The sequence below is a fragment of the Quercus lobata genome, chromosome 10 (genome assembly GCF_001633185.2).
Source record: "Quercus lobata isolate SW786 chromosome 10, ValleyOak3.0 Primary Assembly, whole genome shotgun sequence".
NCBI classification, from domain to species: Eukaryota; Viridiplantae; Streptophyta; class Magnoliopsida; order Fagales; family Fagaceae; genus Quercus; species Quercus lobata.
In genome coordinates, this window is record NC_044913.1 from 4,275,341 (window position 1) to 4,301,153 (window position 25,813).

The 25,813-nt window shown below is 30.2% G+C and overlaps 2 protein-coding genes across 2 annotated transcripts; both read right to left on the reverse strand.

The window, feature by feature from the left end:
• Window positions 1-1,708: 1,708 nt before the first annotated feature.
• LOC115962855 lies at window positions 1,709-2,559 on the reverse strand. Its single transcript, XM_031081730.1, has 3 exons — window positions 2,075-2,559; window positions 2,025-2,033; window positions 1,709-1,766 (listed from the first exon to the last, which is right to left on the reverse strand). Exons 1-3 carry the CDS (start codon window positions 2,471-2,473, stop codon window positions 1,752-1,754), a joined length of 423 nt encoding a protein of 140 aa, XP_030937590.1. The 5' UTR covers window positions 2,474-2,559; the 3' UTR covers window positions 1,709-1,751.
• Window positions 2,560-4,484: 1,925 nt separating this feature from the next.
• Window positions 4,485-16,820, reverse strand: LOC115964221 (TMV resistance protein N-like). Its single transcript, XM_031083579.1, has 3 exons — window positions 16,336-16,820; window positions 4,945-6,064; window positions 4,485-4,751 (listed from the first exon to the last, which is right to left on the reverse strand). Exons 1-3 carry the CDS (start codon window positions 16,818-16,820, stop codon window positions 4,485-4,487), a joined length of 1,872 nt encoding a protein of 623 aa, XP_030939439.1.
• Between the last annotated feature and the right edge of the window lie 8,993 nt (window positions 16,821-25,813).

The following is a 25,813-nucleotide window of genomic DNA, read 5'->3' on the forward strand; positions in this document are numbered from 1 at the left end:
CAATAGTTAGATTTTCAAAATATGTAGTAATGTTTATTTTGTAAGTTACAACCAATTTTGTAGCTAAATTTTATCCATAGACAAATCACTTTTGACAAGACTTGTGTAAGGTGACTGTTCTACAACCTAAAGCTAAAAATGTTTTAGTTCAAATTGCAAGAAGGCAAATTATAATTGTAGAGTTTCATTTGTTTAATTCAAGAATATCCCAAGAAGAGTAACATACTATACTCATGAGCATACCTCAATGGTCTAAGCCAATACTAAGAAGTTGGAGTAAGGGCAATCAGATTCTTGAATTGAAACTGCAGCTTTGTCTTTGCCTTTTCACTCACTGGTTAAGTTTTCTGCAAACACATTTGCATGTTTCTTAAGCATAAAGCTACTTCACACAAATAAAAACATCAGGATATAAAGTTAATAGTTTACCTTATTAGCTTTTGTCCTTATTAAATATTTTCTGTCAAGTTTGGTATTTTCGATTATTCGAAGCACTAAATCAAATTTTCGAAACCCAAATTAGCTTCTTGAAATATAGTCCTTCTATTTGGTTATTTAATATATTTCACAACACATAAGCATTTAATATGTGATTTTGTTTATTAGATAATGTGGTTAATGGGGTCCATTTCTACGATGGCAACATAAAAATGCCCTAAAATTTAAGTACATTCTACATTGATGTATTGCATTACAAGAAAATAAAAGCATTTAAAATTTAGCGTATTTCCCATTTACTCATTGTAACTCATAAAGATGATAACATGGTCCTCATATAGGTAAAGAATGTTGAAAATGGCATATGCAGCTAAGCAAAAAGTAAATGATAACAAATTGACTCAACTACATGGGTTTCATGTAGGGACTTAGGAACCTTTCTAGTGACACTAAAAGCCAATCTCCTAAGGGGTCTCCACAAAAGGCAAAGCCAAAGAATAATCGCTACTGATGTTGTAACAGAAGAGAAAAAGAATAAAAGAAATCAATATGTAACTCAATAATTTATGAATGCTAAATTTCACATATGTATGCATTTACGATGAAAAAGAATTGAAGATTGAAACATCATCATGAGAATTATAAATTTGACCAATCACGTCTCCTTTACCACCAACAACGTGCAGCCCCTTACTTTGAGAGTAATATCACAAGACAAGCAGCTTGGTTATACTTAAGTACGACTTAAAGCAACAATTTTTTTTTTAAGCTAACCACTATCCATTGATGTTGGTCAAAATCATAAACATCATGTAAAAAGAAATGAACTGAAAATTAAATTGAAAAAACCACAGCATGCAATTTTTAATAGATGAAATGAGAGAACATTTGTTGCTCTGATACTCTAAATCTTCTTACTCAGACATATTTTAAACTAAAAGTATTAGAGATGAAGTGTAGGATGGCTGATCATGCATGTCACTGTAGTAGTCAGAATCAGTAGTGGCAATTCCAGAAGGTTTGCGTCTAGCTGTTAATCTGACATTTGGCATATTCTATGAAGTGCTTGATGGTTGATCACACCCTGGTTCATGAATCTTCTGCTTGTGACACAATGGACTCAGCCACAAAAAAATCCACACTCACAAAACAGGCACCTAACAGCACATGAGATGAAGCTAATAGAATTTGGCTTGGTAAAGAAGCAATGAGAGAATGTATTTTCGAAGAAAAAGCATCAAATGTTCTTGATCTAACCAGATTTCCAAATGAAGAAGCCAAAGCCAAAGCAGAATTTGGCTTGCAAGCTGGATTTACAATGAAGTTTGCTGCAATTCAAACAGAACAATCTAAAAGATAAATACTCAACAACAAGCTAACAAAATAAAGAGTATCTCTAGAGCAGATTCATCCAACTACAAAAACGAAAGAGAAATAGCAATCCAATTGTTTAATCTTTAGCATATTTTACCATTATATACATAAACACACACACACACACACTAAAACTCCTTTCTAGAAAAGAAAGAGGTGAATTCATTCATTCAGCCCATAGAAACATTTTATCAAATACATAGAATTCTTACCTTTGTACCCTTTACCACAATTTGTGCTCCTCTTTGGCCAATGGCATTCCCTTCTTGCTATTGATGTTTATGCCACGTCTGATAGCTCTCCCATTCCCGTCTTGATCTTTGAGAACCAAAGCCAAGCCTACATTGTTTTGATCACACGATGCATCGAAATTAAGCTTTACCAATTGATCAAGTGGTTTGGTCCAAGCACTTCCCATGTTTTGCCCTTTGGTGAGTGGTCTCAAGTAAAAGTCAAACTGTTTGTTCAGACGGTGGACTAATTGGTTTATGGGGGGTTTAGTGTTTGAAACCAAAGCTTCCTCTCGTGCCATCCAAAGGATTTTCATTGCCACTACTACAAATAGCGTGAACTCATCTTTGGTGATTCTTTCTGCGAGTAACTCACTTGGGGGGTCAATTATATGTTCAACAAATTCCATTACAGTTTGAGCTCGGATCATTTCGACTCGAAAACCCCATCTACCACCATACCACACTCCTTTGGCATAGGGACAACATTGAAATAGATGTAAAAGGGAATCTTCTGCTATTTTACAGAGAGGGCAATGGGTTTTTAAGAATCTAACAAGTTTTTGAGCAGCCACTCTACATAAAAACATTTTTAAGTTTTCATCAAAGGACGCTCTTAAACTTTCATGAATTCTTATGCAGGCCATCTTATCTACAGCAGGATTTTGAGAAGGACAGATGCATGCTACATGGGCCCCACACCTTTCTATTGTAATTTTTGCCTTTTTTGGATCATAATTTGAAATTTCAAATAGAAGCTTAACGTTGTTGCAATCCTCTGAAACTATGCCGTCAAATGAGCTATTGCTTCTATAGTGAAACCACGTAAGAGATGATGAATCTAAAAACAATTTACGCCAATAGAAACCTTTTTTATAACCATTGAGGAAAATGTGGACAGAACAAATAAAAGTTCCATATGGATATGCCCCAATATCCTCCTGTTCTACTTTTAAAGCAACACAGAAAGCTAATACTAGAGATTTTGAACCGACCAAGAATGATATGGAGCTTCCAACACATTGATGGTTGAACCACTTTGGAATCTTAGTTCCTGGAAGGATAAGGCTAAACCGAAGTCCAAAACACATTTTAGATGTATCGCAGCACTTTTCAGAAATAGAGCCCTGATGTAATGATCCCCTTGAACATACTATATTTTGTGGAAGCCCAACTTTTTCTCCAAACTGATGCAAATTTAAGAAACTTTAGTTTAGCAAATTTAATCATATATTATATTTGGGAAATTTAAACAAAATTGTTTCTTTCTATGACTTTGAGAAAAGGAGAGACCTGACTTAATAATCTTCTTCTTGATTGTGAATCCAAGGAACCGCACCCTTCTATATATAAAGATTCTAGATGTGGTGGAAGCATTGGAATTTCTCGAAGGTTCCAGCAGTGTTGAAAGAAAAGCATTTTTAATTTCTGAAATCTGATATTGATTTCAGGGAGGGTAGTAATGTTGCTATAACGAATACCTAAAATTTCTAATTTGGGGAAACAGTCAGGAGTATCCATGGCTTTTGGAAAATTGTCACAATAATCCATATTGAGACGGCGAAGATTTTTTAAATTAGAGATGCTACTTGGAACGTCTTTCACATTTTTTAAACTTATACTTAACCTCTGAAGGGCAATGAGATATCCTGTTGATGAAAACAAAGCTTCCGTTCCTTGCTCAAGACTTACACAGCCATAGAAATAAAATTCTTTTAGAGATTTCAACTTCAGGTTTCTTGGTATAATTCTAAGATTTTGGCATCCGGACAGATTCCAGAGTTTAAGCTCTTCAAGAAGTCCAACGGATTGATGAACCTCAACTAAATTTATGCATGAAAAAAGGTGCAATTCCTTTATGTTTGGGGCAATCAATGATAAGTCAGGTACCTTTGTAATATTTTTACAATATGACAAATCCATATATATCAATGTTTCGAATCGACACCTCTGTAGAAAGAAGAATTTTTTTTTTTGAAATTTATTAGTAAAAAGAAAAAAAAAATTAATATGATAGGCTAAGAGGATAGATTAAGAAATAATACTTGTTCAATTACGAATTATTGTAAACATTTTTTTTTATTTAAATGCTAAAGATACTACAAGTATTACAATATAAAATTTACAAATTAATGTGATAATGAATGTAAATGTTGGGCTTCAACTAACTCATAAATAAATATTTGAATTGTCTCTTTATGATTGGTAACACATCAATTTGATCAATTTGTACACTCAATCTAGTAAAACTTGCAATGCATGTAACATTACTTTTTTTTTAAGTGCACAAATTGATTTTGTTCATTGGAAATGTATAGAAATATTATTTAATTTAGTATTAAATGCATGGTTTAGTTTTAACCACAAATAAAAAGCACCTTAACTTGTTCCCAAAGAGCACTCATTAACAAAAGCCTAATAAGAATTTATAAATGCTAATGATCATACCTCAAAATGCTCGTCCAATTTTATGTGGCTTCGTCGCATCTTGAGTACAACGAGGTTTTTAGGTTCAAAGGTGGATGGTAAGGAAGATAAAGGAAATTCATTCCATTCAAGTAACCTCAACCTATTGGGAAGAGATTTAAGGTCTTCACAAATTACATTGCAAACTATCAAATATTTGAGATTCTTCATCTTTCCAAGATTCAACTTCACCTTTTTTGGTTCAGGCAAGCATAGTGTTATGCCTCGAATTTCATTTGACCCCTAATGGAACAAAACATTAAGTAAACCACAATGTAGAAAATAATTCACCAAAAAATAATAGATTGTTAAACTTTAAACAAAGGCCATGCTAATAAAATTATATTTTCTTAAACATTAAAAAAAATAAAAGGAATAAAAATGACTAAATCCCCTTGTGAAAAAATAGAAAAAAGTTAATCAAAACAACTCATACCGTATTTTCAATTAGTATTTCAGGAGCATCCTCATAACACAATAGCCTACTACGCTTCTCGATCACTTCTGGTGATTCTTGTCGAACAATTTCCCAACCCATTTGTTGAATCAAGTCATGCATCGATAATTTGTTATCTTCAGTAACAATTATAAGATACTTATCAATAAGTCTTTCAATATCATAATATGGATCATGGTTATTGATGCTTCTTACTATATCTACAACTTTATCTTTGCAGAATCCTTTAAGAAAATAAGCAATATCAAGAAAAATTTCCTGTTGAGTTTGGTCCAATCCATCATAGCTTATTTTGAGTATTTTTTGAATGTCTCCCTTGGGAATTCTTTTGTATTTGTCTAACGCACTTTTCCATTCATGTTTAGTTCTTCCATACAAATCTGCACCAATTATTTTTAGAACTAGTGGAAGACCTTTGGCATAATCTATAAATTTGTTGACCAGTTCTGAATAATCTTCCTTAAAATTGATTCTTCCAAAGGCCTCTTGACAAAAGAGTTTATGAGCTTCATGTTTATTTAACTCCTTCACCTCATAGTACATTACAGTATTATTTTTTATAAGAATATCAAGCAAGTGTTTGTCTCTTGTGGTTATAATGATTCTACTTCCAGAAGTAAACCGATCATAATTTTCACTAAAAAATTCTATCTCATCCAAATTTTCAACATTATCAAGAACTATAAGAATCCTTTTACGATGAAGCCTTTCAATTGTCACATTGATCCCTTTAGATATACTCCCCACCTTCAAATTTTGATACCCTAAGATGTCATTACAAAGGCTCTCTTGTAATTTAATTAAGCCATCAATTGTCCTTGATTTTTCACTAACATTATCTAGAAAGCTGCTTCCATCAAAACAATAATGAATTTTGTTAAAAATAACTTTTGCAATTGTTGTCTTACCCACTCCAGGAAGGCCAAAGATCCCTACAATGCGGACATCATTTGATTTAATATCTAAACACCGATTTATGACGTCATTTACACGAGTGTCTATTCCAACAAGATATTTTGCAACAGATAATTTCATGTGATTTAATTGAGCACTTGAGATCTCTTCAAAAATTTCTTCAATAAATTCAAATTGAGAGCAGCTGCAGTTGTCATTTACACAACAAAAAAAGTATGTAATAAGTTAGAATAGAAAATAGAAATACATGAACAAGGACTAACTTCAAGATGTTTCGTCTGTGCACTACAACTAAAATATCATATAATCTATATCTATATCTATATAATAATCTCTCTCTCTCTATATATATTTATAATAATAATCTATCTTTATATATTACTAAAAGCTGAAGCGTACCATTTAATGTTGCTACGCTCACGTTGAGCCACGTCGGCATTCATATTATTTTCAAAATTATTTTCTAATTTTTTATACAATTTTTTAACATTTAAAGTGAATTAAAAACTCTATTATATTCTTATTTATTATTAAATTTTCAATTCCATTTTAACTTTTCATATCCCTACTACTCTCTACCTTAACTTTCTTCAATCTTTCTCATTCCATTTTAATTTTTCATATCCCCATTACTCTCAATATTACTATTATTTTATCTTTTTATCTTCCTTTAGTTTTCACCCTTCTTATTCTTATCCTCAACTATAAAATTGTCATTCCCTCTCTTATTTCATGCATAATTTTCTATTTTTCCACACACAAAAGCCTCTCTCTCTATTTTATTTATTTATTTATTTCAGTTTTTGGTATATATATTTTTTATTTTAGGGTAACAGGTTGACCATCAAATTATACTGATGCAGTGCTGCTAGAAGTCAATTAATTTGCTAAAATTGAAATTGACTAGTGATCTAGCTTGACCTTTTAAAGAAAGGGCAAAGGAAGACTTCATGAAAGACACATTTTGGCATGTATCCCATACATTAGAGCAGAAGTTATTCGCTGCTTGGCTAGATTGGGGCGAATTTGTTGAAATAATGGAGTAGTATAGGAACTGGTTGGGGTGTAGAACCAATTGTAAATAGCTTGGCTGAAAATGGATTGCATCTCTACAAACCATGCTAACAAAGAACTGATACACATCATAATTCATACATCCTTTGGGTTGATACGATTTAGTCTTGTGTTTTATGTTTTTATTTTTAATGCTCATTGGTTGTTAAATGTTATATTATTGCATTATAAAGATAGTATATAAAAATATAATGTAATTTTATTACATAGCATAACTAAAATAATTTTGTGTTTATTGCTATACATTTCATTTTTACTATTTTTCTTCTCATATTATTTTATTCAACATTTAAATTTAGCAGCATACTCCATATCATTAAATTATTTATATTTTGTCTCATTTTTTTAAAAGTAAACATATAATATTTTATTTAAATTCAATAAATAAAAATTGTTCTTATAAAGTCTTCCCAAGAAATGTTACAATGCATTAATGGAAAAATGAAATACAAAAAAAAAAAAAAAAAGTATTCCCATAAAACATTACAATGCATCAATAGAAAAAGAGAATACAAAACACATGCTATTTTAGAAACACTAAATTTATAATAATAATAATAATAATAATAATAATAATGTAAGGTTGAATTTATTTAATCATGTGTTGGCTTTATTCCGTGCCAAATTTGCTTGTATTTTAGCAATTAGATACCTTGTATTTAGGTGGGAATTATGTAAGGGTTGTGTGTGAGAGAGTGTGAAGAAAACTCAAGATGTGTGCATACAAAGGAGCCTCGCGACTGGATCTCACGACTGACTCGCGACTGGTAAGTCGCCAAAGTGGCACATGTGTGAAGCATGTAGGGAACTGAAGGGTCATGACAGCTGGAGCACTACAGGACAAAATGTATTGTCTGGCCAAGTAGTTAGCTCGTGACTCAAACTCACGACTCATCCCACTTGCGAGACTGAGTCACCAGAATGCCCTGTTTGGATGAAAACTGATTTTTCACATTCCTCACGTACGCTACTATAAATACCCTTATACCCACAAAATGTAGAGAGCTTCCAGAGAGAATTTTGAGAGAGAAACCCTAGAGAAAACCAAGATTGACTCATCCACAATCTTTGATATTTGATTCTCCAAATTCCTCTACTCTCACCCTTTCCATACACATCCTTGAAAGGTACATTTGTCAAATCCTTGTCTCACTATACCCATATCAGTGAGGAGGTATTTTGGTGCTTGGGAAGCAGTTTGGAGATGGCCAATTTACTTGGTTGATGCAATGGGCTTATTACAAGATCCGGGAAGCTAAAGAAGACACAGTTAGGCCTAACCCTGTTGGAGCAAGAAACTTGGAGGGCTTAGGTGCATTAGGTAGATTAGGCTTAGAGGGTCTTTTGCTATTCATGTATCCCAACTTTAATCTTTAGTGGATCATTTTACTGCTTGGAGGGCGGTGGAGAGGTTTTTTGCCGAGGTCTTCGGTTTCCTCTTCGATAACACGTGCCGGTGTTATTTTTGTATTTGTATCTCTCTTCCCTTACTCTTTAACCATTAGTTGCTACTGCGTTTGTGATTAATTATGTGTTATAGTTTGCCAAATTAGGTATTGCTTATATTTCATATTCCGCACATATATTATTTGAATTTAAGCTTGTGTTGGTGATTTTGAGATTGGGAGTCTAAATGTTCATTGGTGTTTTACACGCTAATTGAACTTTCAAATAATAATAATAATAATAATAATAATATCAAACTAAATATATCATACAATAACCTAATAGTTATGAATATACTAACTTCATGGCCGCAAAATGGAATAAAAAATAAATAAACGTTACAATGCATATTTAGTCCATTATAATTATCATCAAATTTGGGAAAATAATAGGATGTTAACGAAGAGGGAGAGAAAGAGATTAGTAAAAGAAATCTATTAGGACTTATGTGAATTGATGTTAGGAACATATACATTTTATGTAATTGGCTAATCATTTGACAAAACGCACTTTACTTGTAATTGGGTAGATTTAGGATGTGTTTAATGCTTCAAGAAACAAGGTTTCAAGTTCAAGTGTTAAAGCCATGCAAGTTTGTCCATGAATCAAGCGAAGAAGTGCTATTTATTAAATCTCGACAGCTAGCTTGATAGCTATATCTATCAAGGTTTAAGAGAGCTGTTTCAGCTCGAAGCTCGACAACTGCTCGACAGATAAGGTATCTGTTGAGATTTATGAAGTTCAGTTTTTCAAGCTAATTTTCATCCAATCTCTGTGAATGTATGTTTGGGCTTTCTTTTCTCACAACCCTAAACATATATAAGGGTTATTTTAAGGGCCGTAGTTCTTGAAGAAGCTGCTGTGTTTGTGTACCATAGGGTTTTGTGACCAAGAAACTTCATGATCTTCATCGTATGATGAACTGAAGAACTTTGCAGCAAACATCCTTCTTAAGTTGGTGATTAAGTCGTGTACTGAGATCCGCGCAATTGGTTAGTCACGTACTAGGAGCCGTGCATTGAAAAGGAGAGATTGTCACTACAGAACAAGTCCAATTGGGTATTGGGGTAAGGGTTCAACTATAGGTTGGTATAAGGTACTGGGATTCCTTTACTTATAACCACTTGTTTTGATAATAGTGGATTCTCGAGAGTGGTGACCTTAAAATTACCCGGTGGAGTTTTTGCCGTGTAGGTTTTCTCCATTTGTAAACAAATTATTGTGTCAATTTATTTTCTGCTGCATACTTTAGTTAATTGGTGATTTGTTTGTGCGGCCACGTACAATTGCATGTTAATTTGATTAATTGATAAATTTGGCTAATTAATCAAGTAATTTATCACAAGGGGTCAATACGTTTTTGGCCTATCAAAATCAAATGTCAATTAAATAAATTAATTAGTAACCGTTAATTGGAAAATAAAGAGGCTGACAGCTAAAGGAGTAAAAAATTAATTAAAGATGACCTTACGAATGTCATTAAAAACTTTACAATGCAATTAAATAAATCGTTAAATTCACTTAATTAAATCATATAATCAACAATTAAATACAATCATACAAAATTTAAACTTAAAACTAATCAAACTCCAATCTAGAAAACCATATTTATTATCAAAACTAAAAGGAAGACGTTCTTTAGTAATAATAGAAATATATAAGAAATAAAGATAAAAATTTTCAAAATCCTTTTTTTGACATTTCATTTAACATTATTTATAAATAATAAAATATATAAAAAAAAATCCTTAAATGCTTATATTCTTCACACACCATGACTTTTAAAAATCTAATGAAAGGTTCTAAGATTTTAACTCTCATTTAATGCCTCTATTATAAAAATCACCAGCCAGTAAAATATGATAATAGTAAGAAACGTTCTAACAAAGCATAATACTACAGCCACAAACTATTTTACAATATTTTTATAAACTGTTGATGTGGCTAGTTTCTTATTGGTTTTCATCTAGGCTCACCATTAACATCACTTTTTCATTTATCAATAACCACTCACCACATCAGCAATTTGGAAAATTTTATGTAAAAAAGTTTATATCTCTAGCATTACTCATCTAAGGAAATGAAATGCATAGAGTTTACTTATTTAGGTATATGTAAAGATTCATGTTAAAAAATATGTAAAGGTTTTTTTGAAAAAAAAAAGTATATGTGAGGTTTTTATTAACTTAAAAGTCAATGAAAAACCAATTTTTAATAACTACAACCGTCACTACTCTATAAATCACACACACAACACTATATTCAATATCCTAAACAACAGAGTTATGCCCTTTTGGATATACACCATTATATTCAACTTATAAATTACAACCCAAATCAATTATACAATTACACAATCAAAGCATGAACATGTAACATATTGCTTGGAATTTTCACAATTATTGAAAGACAAGCGCCAAATTTAATTTTTAGAAAACATCAAGACAAGGTACAAGAATTTTAATTTTTTTTTTAACTTCCATAGAAAAAAATATTACCCATATTATTTCAACCCTTATGGAAAAGAAGGTGTACATGTAGCGTGCAAAACATGTTTAATTGACTTAGAGATGTAAAAATTAGTCAACCAACTATGGTAGAATTAAGGTTTCAAAATTTAAATAAAACAATTCTACAATAATAAAAAAATTATTTTGTGATAAATCTGATTATGAAATGCATTACTTTTTGTTAGGTTCTAAGGATTAGGAACTAATGTATTAGAACTCTAATTTGTATTGTTGGCAAACCATGATCAAAATAGGCTTTAGTCTTGTTTAGACTTGCTCAAAGTATATGCGTTTTATGTAAAGTTGGAATCGAGTTACTGCAGAATTTATTGTGCAATTCTGTCTGGCTCGATCGATCAAGAATTAGACTCGATCGATCGAAAGGCAAAATGTTTTTCTGCAGAATTTTTCCAACTCAACCCAAGCCCTTTTGACGTGTAGGGTTTTATGTTTTGTCTTAAGTATAAAAGAGAAAACCCTAACCACGTTTTTGGTTGTCCATTATGCTGTGTGTGTGAATCTTTTGTGAGATCAAGAGGTGGTTGCCTTCACACATACTTAGGGTTTCCAAGATTCAAGACTATGTCAAGAACTTGGTGATCGATTCAGTTGCTGCATTAAAGAGCTTAAAGAATCACAAGTGGGTGTGCTTGTACTTGCTGGAGAATCCAAGAAAGAAGGAGTCCGTGGTCTCGGAGCTTGCACGTGGTCATGTTAGTAAGTTTCTACTGGTGGGTAGCAATAGGATGTTAGTGGTCTAAGTCGCTATTGTAAAATTTCGATTCTTTCATAGTAGATTTAGGTTTACCTTGAGGATAGTTAGATTAAATCTTCCCCAGGTTTTTATTGGTGTGGTTTCCTGAGTCATCATATCTTTGTGTTCTTTATATTCCGCACTTTACATTGATATGATTATATGATTGTGTTAACCTAGATCTGAAATTTGGACTAACTAATCACTTGGCTAATTTACTAGGTTAATTCAGTTGTGTTTTAAGGGGTCTAAAAACATACACTTTTCATTAAATTAGTTCAAATTACTAAATAATAAAAATAATGAGACCATCTTAAAAAATAATCACGCGTAACACGCGGGTCTGTGACTAGTAATATATAAAGGTCAAAGTGTAAAATTTAATTTTGCTACACTCATGTTAAACCACATCATCAGTCACGCCACCATTTTTTATATATATATTTTTACAATATTAATATATTCAATAGTACAACGTGACTTTACACATTTTCTAACCTCATTGTTACTTATCAATCATAATAAAACCATATATCTTTTGGCAATATATGACTTCCTCAACTTATATCTCTATATTCCCCAAAAAAAAAAAAAAAAAAAAAAAAAAAAAAACTTTATATCTCTATAATTTTTTAATCAATTTTTACCTGCATGATCTCTTAAATTCTAGCATTACATTATTTTTTAACCTTTCCACTTCTCATTGTAAACTCTGCTTCTCCCTCCATTATATCCCACTCTAACCTTATTCTTCCTACAACCATTCCTCTATTGTTTTCAATTTTCATCTAAATTTCTTATTGCCCCTTTTGTATCTCTCCCCTCTATTCATTCTATGTTTTTCTTACAAATTCTTTGTTATTGTTGATTTGATTGTCACATCACATTTATGTTAGCAATTATATGCTTATGGCCAAAAAGTTTCCAAGTTAAGCATTAGCGATACAATGTTACCCTGCTATCATATTCAAATTAATTTATGTTTATTTACTACTAATATTATTAGATCCATATTTTGGTTTTTGGTAGAATTAAAACAAGTGACTAAGGTGGTAACTAAAAGTAGAGAGAATAAAATTCTTTAAATATTTACAAATTACAATACATACACACTCAAAATGGCCACAATTACTGTAGCTTTTGTTAGCTTTAATTATTAACTATTGTGTAATCCATGCATATGCACGAGTACAATTTTAAAAGATCACAATTATAAGGTTCTGATTATAAATTTTTTTTGGAAGAGATTAAATGGTATTAGCTTTATATATATAATTTTTTTTTGTGCAATTAATGCTACACTTTTATTTTTGGATTGTTTCTACATAACAACATCAACATACTCATTTTTTTGTTACTAAGTGCATACTGGTTTACTTGAATGATTAGTAACTTAATATTTTTCATGCGTGTTTTATAGTTTAATCATTAGGTAGAGCCATGTTATAATATTTAGGAATTAGCAAGAACAATCATAATCCACTATTGCAGCCTATCAAACTGATATTACTGGAGGTATGTATTAATTTTTTTAAAAAATAAAAATTTAGATGCATTTTTCTTTTTAGATATTTCAAATTAAAAGTTATGACTTTGTTGTGGGTTTTTATTTTATTTTATCTTTTTATCAAGATTTTGTTGGGTTTTGAGTCCTGGAAGTCTATTTTTATTTTTCTCTTTGATTTATAAAATTTTCAGATATGTTTTTTGTGTTTTGGATAATAGGGAGAGAAATTTGGTTGTTGATGTAATTTTTTTTTTGAATTTTGGTTTTTTTTTTGGACTTTAGATCCTGAAAGTGTTTGTATATATACACTTTTTTTTTTTTGTTTGACAGGAGGTAGAAACAATTTAAATATATATATATATATATATATATATATTTATATTTATATATAAATATTTATATATTTGTTCCTTTTAGGTTTTGAATCATGTTTTTATAAGGGTTTGGTTTTGGAAATATTTTTATGCTATTTACATTATTTTATTTATAAAATTTTGAGATAAGTTTTCTAGATTTTAGGTATTAGAGGTGACTTTTTTCCCCTTAATCAAGGTTTTGATGTATTTTAGGTCCTAAAGTAGTTGTTTCATTTATTTGTTTTTGTCTAAGTTATAAACTTTTTAGATACATTCTCCGTGGATTTGATATTAGGGAGATAAAGTTTGAATATTGAGAAAATTTGTCAAATTTCTAACATAGCTGATTATATTGTATATATTAAATGGAAACGGTTATTTTTATGCTTTACCTTTTAAGTTCTCGATTAATTCTTTTTTTCATTTGATAATAGAGAAATTTTTTACTGATTATAATAGGTATATTTGTATTACCTTTTTATAAAACATTTATGCGCATTATGCAAATCAACGACTTGTATATAACAAAAGTTGGACCCTAAAAGTTGTGGTTACAACATGTGACATACTCTCTTTGAGCCAAGTTCCTATGCCTTTAAAAGTTTTGGTTAATTTCCATAAAAAAAATTGGTTAATTATAAATTAAATATTAAATTGTATAATTTATGTTGTTGGTGAAATTATAAAACCATTGGTACACTATATAAATTTTTTTAAATGATAAAATAATTACTCAAGTAATTATTGTCACCTAAAAATTTGCAATAAAGTTAATTTTATATGAATTTATGTCCAAATTATATCATACCATATGCTATATAATAAAAATTGTATCCTACATTGTAATTGTGCTAATTGGATGCCCTCCTCTTTATTTATTTGGTTTATATTTTTCATTTTTTTTCTCTTTAGGTCATTTGGTGTATTATAAGTAAATTAAAACAATTTCATAGTTGCTCTAAGTTGAACTCTATCGTCAATGTTTCAAAAAATTTTAAATAAAAGTTACCCAATTAAAATTCTACGCCAAAGAGTTTTTCAAATTTTGAGAGAAATTTCGTTATTTATTTTATATTATGTTAATGGCCTACCACAAATTTTTGGTTTAATAATAAAAGCTTAATTATACAAGTCATGTTTGCACTATGTAGCGTAGTATAAGTATTGAAATTTGTATGATATATACATACATAAATATATATATATATATATTGAGAAAAGAAATTTGTATGATATAATTCTACCCTTTCTCTTATTATAAATTGTTAGGTTCTAAAGACTTAGGATTTATGTATTTAGAACTCTAATTTGTATTGTTGGCAAACCATGATCAAAACAATGTGTTTAGAAGTGTTTAAGTCTAGCTCAAAGTTGTGCATCTATGTAAAGTTGGAATCGAGTTAAAACAGGAAAGGATTGTGCGTTTCGGCCTGGCTCGATCGATCAAAAGACAGGCTCGATCGATCGAAGCTCGGGCAGAATGTTTTTCTGTAGATTTTTCCAACTTAGCCATAAGTGTTTTAAAACGTTTTTAAGGTTTCTTATTTGTCCTAAGTATAAAAGGCAAACCCTAACCACGTTTTAGTGTTGCTCATAATTGCGGTTTGTGTAAATCTCTTGTGAGATCTAGATGAACTTTCCTTTACACAAACTTAGGGTTTTCAAGGAGAAGATTTATCTACGCCTTGATGATCAATTCAGTTGCTGCCATTAAAGCTTAAAGAAAACACAAGCGGGTGTGCTTGTATCTGGTGGTGAATCCAAGAAAGAAGGAGTCCGTGGATTTGGAGCTTGCACGTGGTCGTGTCAGTAAGTTCTACTCGTTGGTAGCAATAAGAAGTTGAGCGTGGGGGCTTGTAAGTCTTATTGTATGAACTTTGATTCTTTCAAGATAGTGGATTTAAGTTTACCTTGAGGATAGTTAGGTCAAATCCTCCCCAGGTTTTTACCGGTTTGGTTTCTTGGGTGATCATATCTTGTGTTATTTATTTTCCGCTGCTTTGCATGATTTGATCTTTTATATTGTGATAACCTAGACTTGTTTAATTGGACTAAGTAACAACTTGGCTAATTACCTAGGTTAAATCAATTGTTTAAGGGGTCTAAAAACTATCATAAATAAATTAAAATTATTAACATAGTTTACTTTCGAGTAAAAACAAATTACAAAATATTTAAAAATATAAAATAATATTTTGATAAAAAGTCAATTATAAATTTCAAGAAATTTAGAACGTGTTTTATTATTTATTTTGAATGAATTTCTAATCTATGTTAAACTATGTTTTACATGGTGTGTATTCACCATGTAACTTAAGTAAATTTTTATTATCTAATTTATAATTCACTTTTAACAATATTATTGAAGTATATTCTTTACTTTAAATATGTTTTTTTATTATACCTTGCATCACACATGCATAACACTAGTTGTTAATAAAAGTAAATTACATAAATTTTATAGATGTGAGGAAACAAGTTATTGGGGACCTACTTTTGATGTTTTTACAAAATTATTAAGTACTTTTTCGAAAACTTTCTAAATATTGCAAAAGAAAGTCCTAATTAATTGGTACGATTATCTTGATTGTATATTCTTATGTTTCTGTCATTGATCTTTATAGCAACTAGATTAGCAATTAAAAATTAATACTTTCATAATTTGACCCAAAAAAAAAAAAATTAAAGCCATCAATGAAAAAAATTAGTGGTAACTGGTGTTAATTTACTTAAAATTTAGTGACTAGACACACAATTGAAAACTATTATTTAAAAAAAAAAAAGGGTGAAAGAGTAGTAATTAAATACCCGTCCTTGTAGGTTAAACCAGATATGCTACCAGCTTTGTTTAGAGCTTCCCTCCATCTTTGCACCTTCTTTATATTATTTACTTCATGTTTTGCTAAAGCTTCTCCAAATTTTCCTTTTTGGTTACGTACTTCCGAGGGATCCACCTTATAAAACACCGGTAGGACCATTTGTCCACTCTTCTTACACTCAAGAATTTCGACAAGTTCATCCAAGCACCAGGTAGAAGATGCATAGTTCTCAGAGAATACAATTATGGAACTCCTTGAACTTTTAATAGCTTCGAGAAGTTCAATAGAAATTTCTTCTCCCCTTGGGAGTTCATCATCAATAAAGGTATGAATACCCTTTAGCTTCAAAAAGCCATTCAAATGGCTCGTAAAATCCATGCGGGTATCATCCCCTCTGAAACTCAAGAACACATCATATTTGTATTGGTAGGTGATAGAAGAAGAGGAGGCTCGTTTGTTTGTTAGAAAAGCCATAGTGAAATGGTACGTTTGAGAAGATCTAAAATGAAGAGGAGAAAGAAAGCTTGAAGAAATTAGGCAAAGGAAAGTGAATGAAAATTAAAATAAGAGGTTTTTCTAATTGGATTTTTGAGAGAATGGGAATGGCAGAGTGAAGAAATTGAATGTTAATTGTTGTTTTGAGGCCAAGAAGACTATATATGATAGTCTACTGTGAAAGTACTATTTGTAGTCTAATTAACTTTTTTTGAGAAAACAATTTCATAGCTGGTCGTCCAAGCCGAGAAGACTTGTTCACACTTTCATAGGTATACGCTTATAATATCCAACTTTTTCTCCAACATCAGCTGTCTCCATTACTCCAATTGAAGCGAAGTTTCTATCGTCTACCTCCCATTCTACACTCTCTTGACCTGCTGGGTGTATTTGGTCCGCACCAAGACTTGACCACAGGTCAAAAATCAAAATGCCATGTTCAACGGTCTTTACCCTCTAGAATCAACATTTAAATATAGTATTTTCAAAAAGTCACAAATTAAATCTTTAAGTTAAAAAAGTAACGAATCAAACTCTAGTTTTAAAGGCAACAAATTAATAATTATAGTCTAAAGTTTCAAAAAGTAGTTTAAAAAAAAAAAAAACTATAAGCTTATATTAAACCCCAAATACAATATAGTTTTAGTTAAATAGAATGAAGTTTAATTTATTACCTTTTGAAACCTTAAGGTTTATCACTGCGCATCATTGGCATGATGGTCACTCCACAAATACTAAGTTCTTGTGAGGTGGTGGGTGGACAAGAACCGGAATTCAAGTCTGTAGGAAGGAGATTTACACATATATATACTTAGATTAGACTGATCTCATCTAAAATAAATATTAATTTGTTCGTTTAGCACACGTACAAATCATCCCAAGTCTTAGTTTCAAAAAAAAAAAAAAAAAATTCATCCCAAGTCTTGGTTAACAAATTGCTACGTAAAACAGTAGCAATGACAACATCAATGTCTATATTAGAGCCATTGTGTTGAGGATAAAGTTTGTATGAAATAAATGAAGAAATTACAACTAACAACTTTAACGGCTCCCTGCAATTTACTGCATTAAAATTGGCTTCTAATAAACTGAAAACATTTCCTCAGTTCTTGAGAAACCAATCAAAATTAACCTAGTCTTATTTTCTTGTCAATCCTAAACCTTTCATTTAATCAATTGGTTGGGCTGATTCCATATATCAAGCAATTTGGTACATTTTTGGAAGCTTCCTATGAAAGGAACAAAGGATTATGTGGGTGCCTTTTGAAGACAAATGTGCCTTTTGAAGATCACCACCTCTAACATTTGAAGATATTCCCTCATACTCCAGGCCTTCGATTGACTGGAATTGCCTAAGTGCAGAGTTGGGATTTGTATTTGGCTTTGGGATGATCTTTGCGCTGCTTATGTTTTGGAAGAGGTGGAGACTGGAGAATACAATATTTCTAACACATTGATGATATTTTTCTTCAAAATCTTCCCTCAGCTATACCTTGAAAATATAAGTTCATAGTTATGACTTATGAACTTATGAGAAACAATATAGGTTGGAATAAATTTCCCTTTTTTAAAAAAAAAAAAAAAAATTCATTATAAGAGAAAAATGTATCCATGCAATTTGAAGCGAGCTCTGTCAAGCAAGATTATTGTAAGATCATCTTAATCAATATATATATATATATATATATATATATATATATATATAAAAGCAAATACCTCAAGGAGTGTATGAGGTCTTGCCAAGTGGCGCTCTAACTTTGCATTTAACCTTTTTTTACCTCTTTCATTAAGTTTTTCTATATTAATATGTGCTATGATGGTCCCAAGCGTTTTCGCTTTTCTGTTTTCTATTAAAAAGTGAGAATACACAATTTGACCGATTTGCCAATATTTCATTTTTTTTTTTTTTTTTTTGCTTTTTTGATGAAGTTTCATACTTTTCTCATAACCCATAATTTTGAGAAAAGTTTGTGTTCTAGAAATTTTCTTAGCACAATCCTTCATACGGTCCCATTATTTTTTCAAAGAAGGCCTTTCTTTTGAAGAAATTGTTAATGCAATCCTTCTATGTACAACTCTCTCTTCTTCCCTTTCCCTTTCCTTACTTTTTCCTCATTTCTTTCTTTTTCATCTCCCTTACAACCAAACAGGATATTAGTTTCCAAATTTAGCTAATAAAAAAAAGGGTTTTGAGGATATTAATAAAAAGAGTTTGAATTTGGTAAGAATAGGGTGAAAAATTCATGTTTTACACCATCCAATAAAAGATGTCACATCAGCTTTTTAATTAAAACTCAGTACATCATACCACAATTAATAACATCTTAATAAACTTCCAATTTGGTTGAATTTTCAGATGAGTATTATAATTAATTGAGTGTGGTTGTTCTTATTCTTTAATACGTAATAAGATGATGTGGTATGTTGGAATTGGAAAGTGTAAAACTTGGGTTTTAAACTACATCCTTATAGAATTTAATCTTTAATAAAAATATGTAAAAACATGTTTAATTATTGTTTTAGTTTTTAACACTTGTACAATGTATCAAAATGGTTTTTAACATCTTAAACATGTCAATTTTGTTTCTAAACTTTTGGTATTGTCTCAAAATAATCCTTATTATTAGGTAGCACATGAAAAGAATTGATGTATCTAACATTAATATCAAAATAATATTTTTATGCCATCTAAGCTATCCTTTGAATTATCGTGTGTCCTTAATTAGAAAATAAAGTAAAATATTTGAAAATATATTAATTGCATCTCCATAATTAAATGAGATGTCATTTTATTAGCAGAAATTGAAAATTTATTTTCTTTTCTTTTCCTCTGATTTCTCGGCAACCAAATGGGGTTTAAGTCTTGACTTTTTAGTTAAAGTGCTCATGAACATCATCTAAAAAACATACTCTTTACCTAATTTTAAAATGAAAATTTAAATTATCATTTTTTTTTAAGAAGTTAAAGTTATTACCAATTATATTATAAAAATCTTTGTAAACTAACATGTAAATGAATAAAATTCATGTCATGTCAACAAGGTAATAAACCAATTTCCTAATTATTTTTCTATTTTGGGTTTAAAAATTGATACATTCATTTAATAAAAGTAGTGTGCAACTCCGTGCATATGCACATGTTCATTTAAAAACAATCACAATTATATAAATATATATATATATATATATATATATATATATATATATATATATATATGATTTAGAATCTAATTGGATCTAAACTCTTCGATTTTTGTACGAAATAATTCACTTGCTACAAAAATTAAAATATTAGATGGGATATATGGCACAAAATTGAACTCTAATTAAAATTCAATTTAGAATCTAATTGAATTTAGGCTCTTTGATTTTTGCACTTAATAATTCACTTGACACACAAATTTAAAAATTAGATGAGACATGTGGCGCAAAATTAGACTCCAATTTAGAATTTAATTAAATTTTCTCTAAGTTTTGGCTATATATATATGTATATGTATATGTATTGCAACCTACCATCACTCTATTTAAAATTACATGTTGTTCATGAAATCATAGTCCCATATATAGCCCTTTTTTAGGAGCCACTATCTTATAAAAAAAACTATCTCATAAAAAAATAAAAATAAAAAAGTTAGTATATTGTAATGTATTTGGAATGGTGAGTCCATCGGTATTTGGAATCAATATATATATATATATATATATTGATATGTTTAATGAAGATGTTTTCTTTGGTATCAAAAATATATATATATATATATATATATATATATATATATATGTGTGTGTGTGTGTATATATATATATATATATATATATTAAACCTTAAATTGGACACATGGTGCAAAATCAGACAACAATTGGAATCCAGTTTAGAATCTAATTAGATTTTCTCTCAGTTTTGGCTTTAATTATATATATAGACTGGTTATTGGCCAGTGCATTGCATGATTTTTTTTGGTAAATATTATGACTGGAGAACATTTTTTTGGGGAAAGAAACTTCTTTCATTTTTATGTAGTGATTTTAAAAAAAATACAATGAAGGGTTTTATGATAAATTTTGTTAATTTTATGAAATACATTTATATAAAATAAAACTCATAAAATGCATAAGATATACGTAAAGGTATAATTCATGACTACACATGAAGTTTATTGTATTTTTTTTTAATTTCTATTAACTAGATCACATTTCTTAAATAAACTGAATAACCATTTCATCACTCTATTATGCACGTAATGATTGGAATGTTATTAGTTAGTACATGATTGCTTGATAAACAATATTGAGTAAAAAATATTTTAATTCTATTTAAGAAATTTTTTGTGAAATTTTCATTTTATTGTCCATTTTTTTAATCTAATAGATTTAATTTTTCATGTTAGTTTAATTGAATAGTATTGTGTCTATACTTTTTTTCTTAACTACAATTGATAATTCACAAAATGAGTAAACAACTTAATTGAGTATTGCAAAAGATACAAATATGAACGTTAACATGAGCATGATCATGAAGGGAGATTTCTATTCATTTTTTTGAAGAAAAAATGTACTTATAGAAAATTCCAAACTTTATTAGTTAAAGAAGAATGAAAGTTATAGATAGCAAAATCAATAAATCAAAAATTTTAGGAGCCTAGGAGGAGCCATTACTCATTTGAAACAATCCAAAATACTCAAGGACAAAAAGAAAAAAAAAAAAAAAAAAAAAAAAAAAAAAAAAACCTCCACACTTCCATCGCAACTGCTTTAGCTCAAAGAAAACAATTTATATCTCTATATCTTTTTTTATTTATTTAGAAATAATTACAATATGCTGCTAACCCCACAACTTGAACATTTTTTCCTTGACTCCCGCAATTTGAACATTTTCTCCCTTAAACCCCAAACACTTTATGTATGGGAAGGTGCCAATTTAGCTACATGGCCCTCGACATATATATATATATATATATATATATATATATATATATATATATATATATATATATATGTATGTATGTGTGTATATATATCATTTAATAAATATAGAACTTCTTTAAAAAAAAATTAATATGTTTATCATAATTAAAGGAAATCCTAATGGGTACTTCACTTGAGCATATGTAAAAAAGGCATATACATGCCACAAATGGTAAAGGAGAAGGAAAAAGTTGCTAATTCCTTTTAATATGGTTAATTGCTTTGCCTCAATCAGTCGCCCAAACAACATACCACTTATTCATACCACAACCACAAATGACAATGCAACATTAGCCATCTGTAATTGCCAATCTAAAAGTACAGATTTCTTTAATAGCTCTACCTTCGTTTCTTTTGGCTAATATGTCTTTACTGAATCAAAATCAAACCACAAAAATCATATAAAAATCACCAGATTAGAGTTTAAAATTATAATTAAATTTTTAAAAGAAATCTAGGCATAATTGCACAAAAATTTCATGTAACTAAGTCACACTTAGGAATATTGGACCCTTTTTCCTTTGTATAAATAGGGAGGTTCCAATGGGATGAGGGGACTAACAGTTTTCACTCTAAAACATTTATTGTAAGAACATAAAAATTTTTCATTATAGACTTTTCACGATTAAAGAACATGACTTGCCAACTAATTAAACTAGAATTTTTAGTATCTACAGCAATTTCACAACATCAAGAACAAACCCTAGTGTATACAATGTCAAATTCTATAATCTCCTGTTACATCAAATGAGTGTTTAATTTTTCTCGCAAAGTATTGAATAGTAAAGCTTTTGGGCCATAGTCTCAATTACAACTCTCAATTATGTTGGACTTGGATGACACCTATCAACAACAAATCACTATAAGATGCAGAAAAAATTTGCGGTGTAGTGAATGGAAAGAAATTTCATCTTATTCTAATTGGTTAGGTTAGTAAGGGACTTATTCCAATTTAATGATCTTGGAATTTTGTATACAAGTAATAATCAAGGAAACTTCCGCCTAAAATAAGTCAGACTTTTGGCAAGAGAAAAAATTGATGTCTAGACAAATCAAGCTAAGGCCGACCAAAATGGATCATATTTCTAATTTTTTATCTCTATTTGTTCCATGTACAAGACTTACAGTCAATGCTTGGCGTATAAAAGTTGAACATCTTATCTAAAGTCAATCCTCTAAAAGCTTGAGAAAAAATTCATTTAAGAGATAAGAATATTTTTTATTATTTTATTAAGTAGTTTATATTATTTTATTGGGTTGTATGTACAAATAAAAATAAGATGTAGGGTGAGTTGTAAAATGAGTTGGTAAAATAGATAAAGTAGTGTTTGAGAATGCAAAATAGGTTTTTTTTTCATCATCTTCGGATGCTAGTGCTAATAGGTGGGGATGTCATTTAGGAAAAAAAAATTGTATAAAACTTTGTCAAATGCATTTTAAGTGATTTGATTCAAATGACTAGGAACTCTTTCCTCAAAACACCCATTAATAGGTGGTCAACAGACAACAATGTACTTCATCATTCGATGGTAAAATCTTCATAACTCCACCCAGTGTAAGAGTAAACGACATACTTGCCATCAAGCTGCAATTATAGAACTTAATCTAACCCCACTGCAAAATGAATTAAACAAGCTTAGTATCACGCAAAATCTTTAAAATATTTTTCCCATTGTCCACTAAACGTTTAAGAATACATAATGAAACATATCATGCCATGGTGTACTAACAATCTAAAAGCAAATACATTAAAAAACAAAACGATGCATGCAAGCTTTAAAAAGTTGATGCCTTCTCGAAACAACAACACAACAATCAATTCCCTTCAGTTAGGCAGTTGATTTTGGCATGCCTTTTACAAGGACAGAGGTCCAAAATAAAAGGTTGAGAGAAACCCCTATTTGAAACTCTATGAGAACTTTCCTCAAGCACTTGGCATGCCTTCTTTTGAAAGCCATGATTGAGTTGCCCTTACAAAGAGCATGCCAACTCATTAAAACAACCAAGGCAAGTCAGTCATACAAAATCACAAAATTGCAAAAATAATTATCTCATGTTTTGGTTCTCAACTGTAATTAGATAGCAACATAATTTGATATTCAGAAACCTCATTGTGGGTCAACAGAAAAAAGAGAAAGAGAGCGACCTTTTTGACGGCCTCAATGGTGTAGGTCAATACCGTCGTCGCAGCAGAGAGCGGCTGGAATTAAAATACTATGTTTCTTATATTGTGGGTCTTGCTTAGGGTTTTGTTTAGTAGTGGTGGCTCTGGTCTTGTAGCTGGATTGGAAGAGAAAGAAGTTGAGAGAGAAGAAGCTTACAGATAGAAGCGTAGAGAGAGTTCTGAAGCGTAGAAAGAGAAGTGATTTTTTTTTTCTTTGTTTAAATACATGACCTGCTTTACCAGTAACAAGGATTCCCTTAAATTAAATCAAGGGTCAAGATCAAAACAACACTAATTTAATGGTTCAGATTTAAGTGAGTACCATACCCTAAAAAAAATGGGGGTATAGTAGAATGACCGGACTTGATGAGATGCAACTTGTTTCATCCACCCACCAAAGAACTTATAAAAAATTTATAGATGATTGAAAGTGGTACTTTACTTACTACATATAGCAATACCATTTTGTATGGCACACAACATATCTGTTCTAGGTAAAAATAATTGTTCTGCTAAAAGATAAGGTTAATTTGGGCACTAATAAGATGACTTTATCATTGTGCATCATTATTAAGTATATATTTTTATGTTGCAATGAATTCTCAATTACCTGAATTAAATCATCAGTTTAGTTAATGTATCGTGGAGTTGTTTATTCTTTATATAAGCTTTGGATCATTGAGAGGCACATGAATCTTTTATAATTAATGATATTTGTTTGTTCGTGACTTTAGAAATCATGAAAAAACTACCATTAAAAATGAGACTTTATTGTTATGAGTATAAATTGTAAAGATTTTAGGTGTTGGCTAAATTTTATGAGAAAAATTTCTTTGTAAGGGAAAAGTTTCTTTGTAATTGTTTTTCAAGATCATTGTAATAATTTGGTGTAAGGGAAGTTGAAGTCTGAAGAAAATTGTTCACTGTGCGAGTTTAACGGTCAAGAAGTGAAGATCAATTGAACGAAATCAAGCATATTCAAAAAGTTGTTGGTTTGAATGTTTCACCTAATGTTCACCCAACACATAATTGAGCAAATTTGTTAACGGAAAACATTGCTTTTCTAGCCTCTCAGCCCTCAAATCTTACACCACATTATATGAACGAATTATAATCCTACTATTAAAAGAGAGAGACGAACAAAAAATTCCTTGAGAGCTTGTCATGGGCCTCAAATTGATTGGATCTGAATCAAAGTTTTCATTACTATTCAATACTTATTAGTATGGTAGGCTGATATTTACACAAAAATCCCTTGTTTCCTATCATTCCAAATACTGGACCATAAGCAATATTTTCTTTACGATTTTTTTTATAAAATCAATACAACATGGTTTAAGGCTCCATTTTTTTCATTGTAAAATTGTTTCGGATGTAAGAAGTAGGTTCATGAGTACACAATTAGTTTGATATATAAGTAGCTGGATGACTCAAGTTCAGGAATAGCAAAGCAGTAAATTTGTTGTCATGAAACTCAAATTCTGTGGAACGCTCTTTTTCTTCAAATTCTTTTGAATGAAAGATGATCAACAGGAAGGGGAAGTATCATTTGAGCTAAAGCCCAAAGCTCATTGGCTCATTATATGATTTTTTTTCCCTTTGTAAATATTATGTAGTCTTTATTTTAAACTATGATAAAAGAGAAAGAGGTGACCAGAGAAGTAATTCAAATTGCAAGGGTTGGCCAAATGATAGTTCATAGTTGACAAGAGAAAAACCAAGAGATGAGGAAAATGGGAATATGACATTCATCTAGATCATTTGGTCCAACATCTATTTCTTGGATGTGAGTGTTAGGACATATGTGATTCACTTGTTAAGAACATATGTCACTATTTTA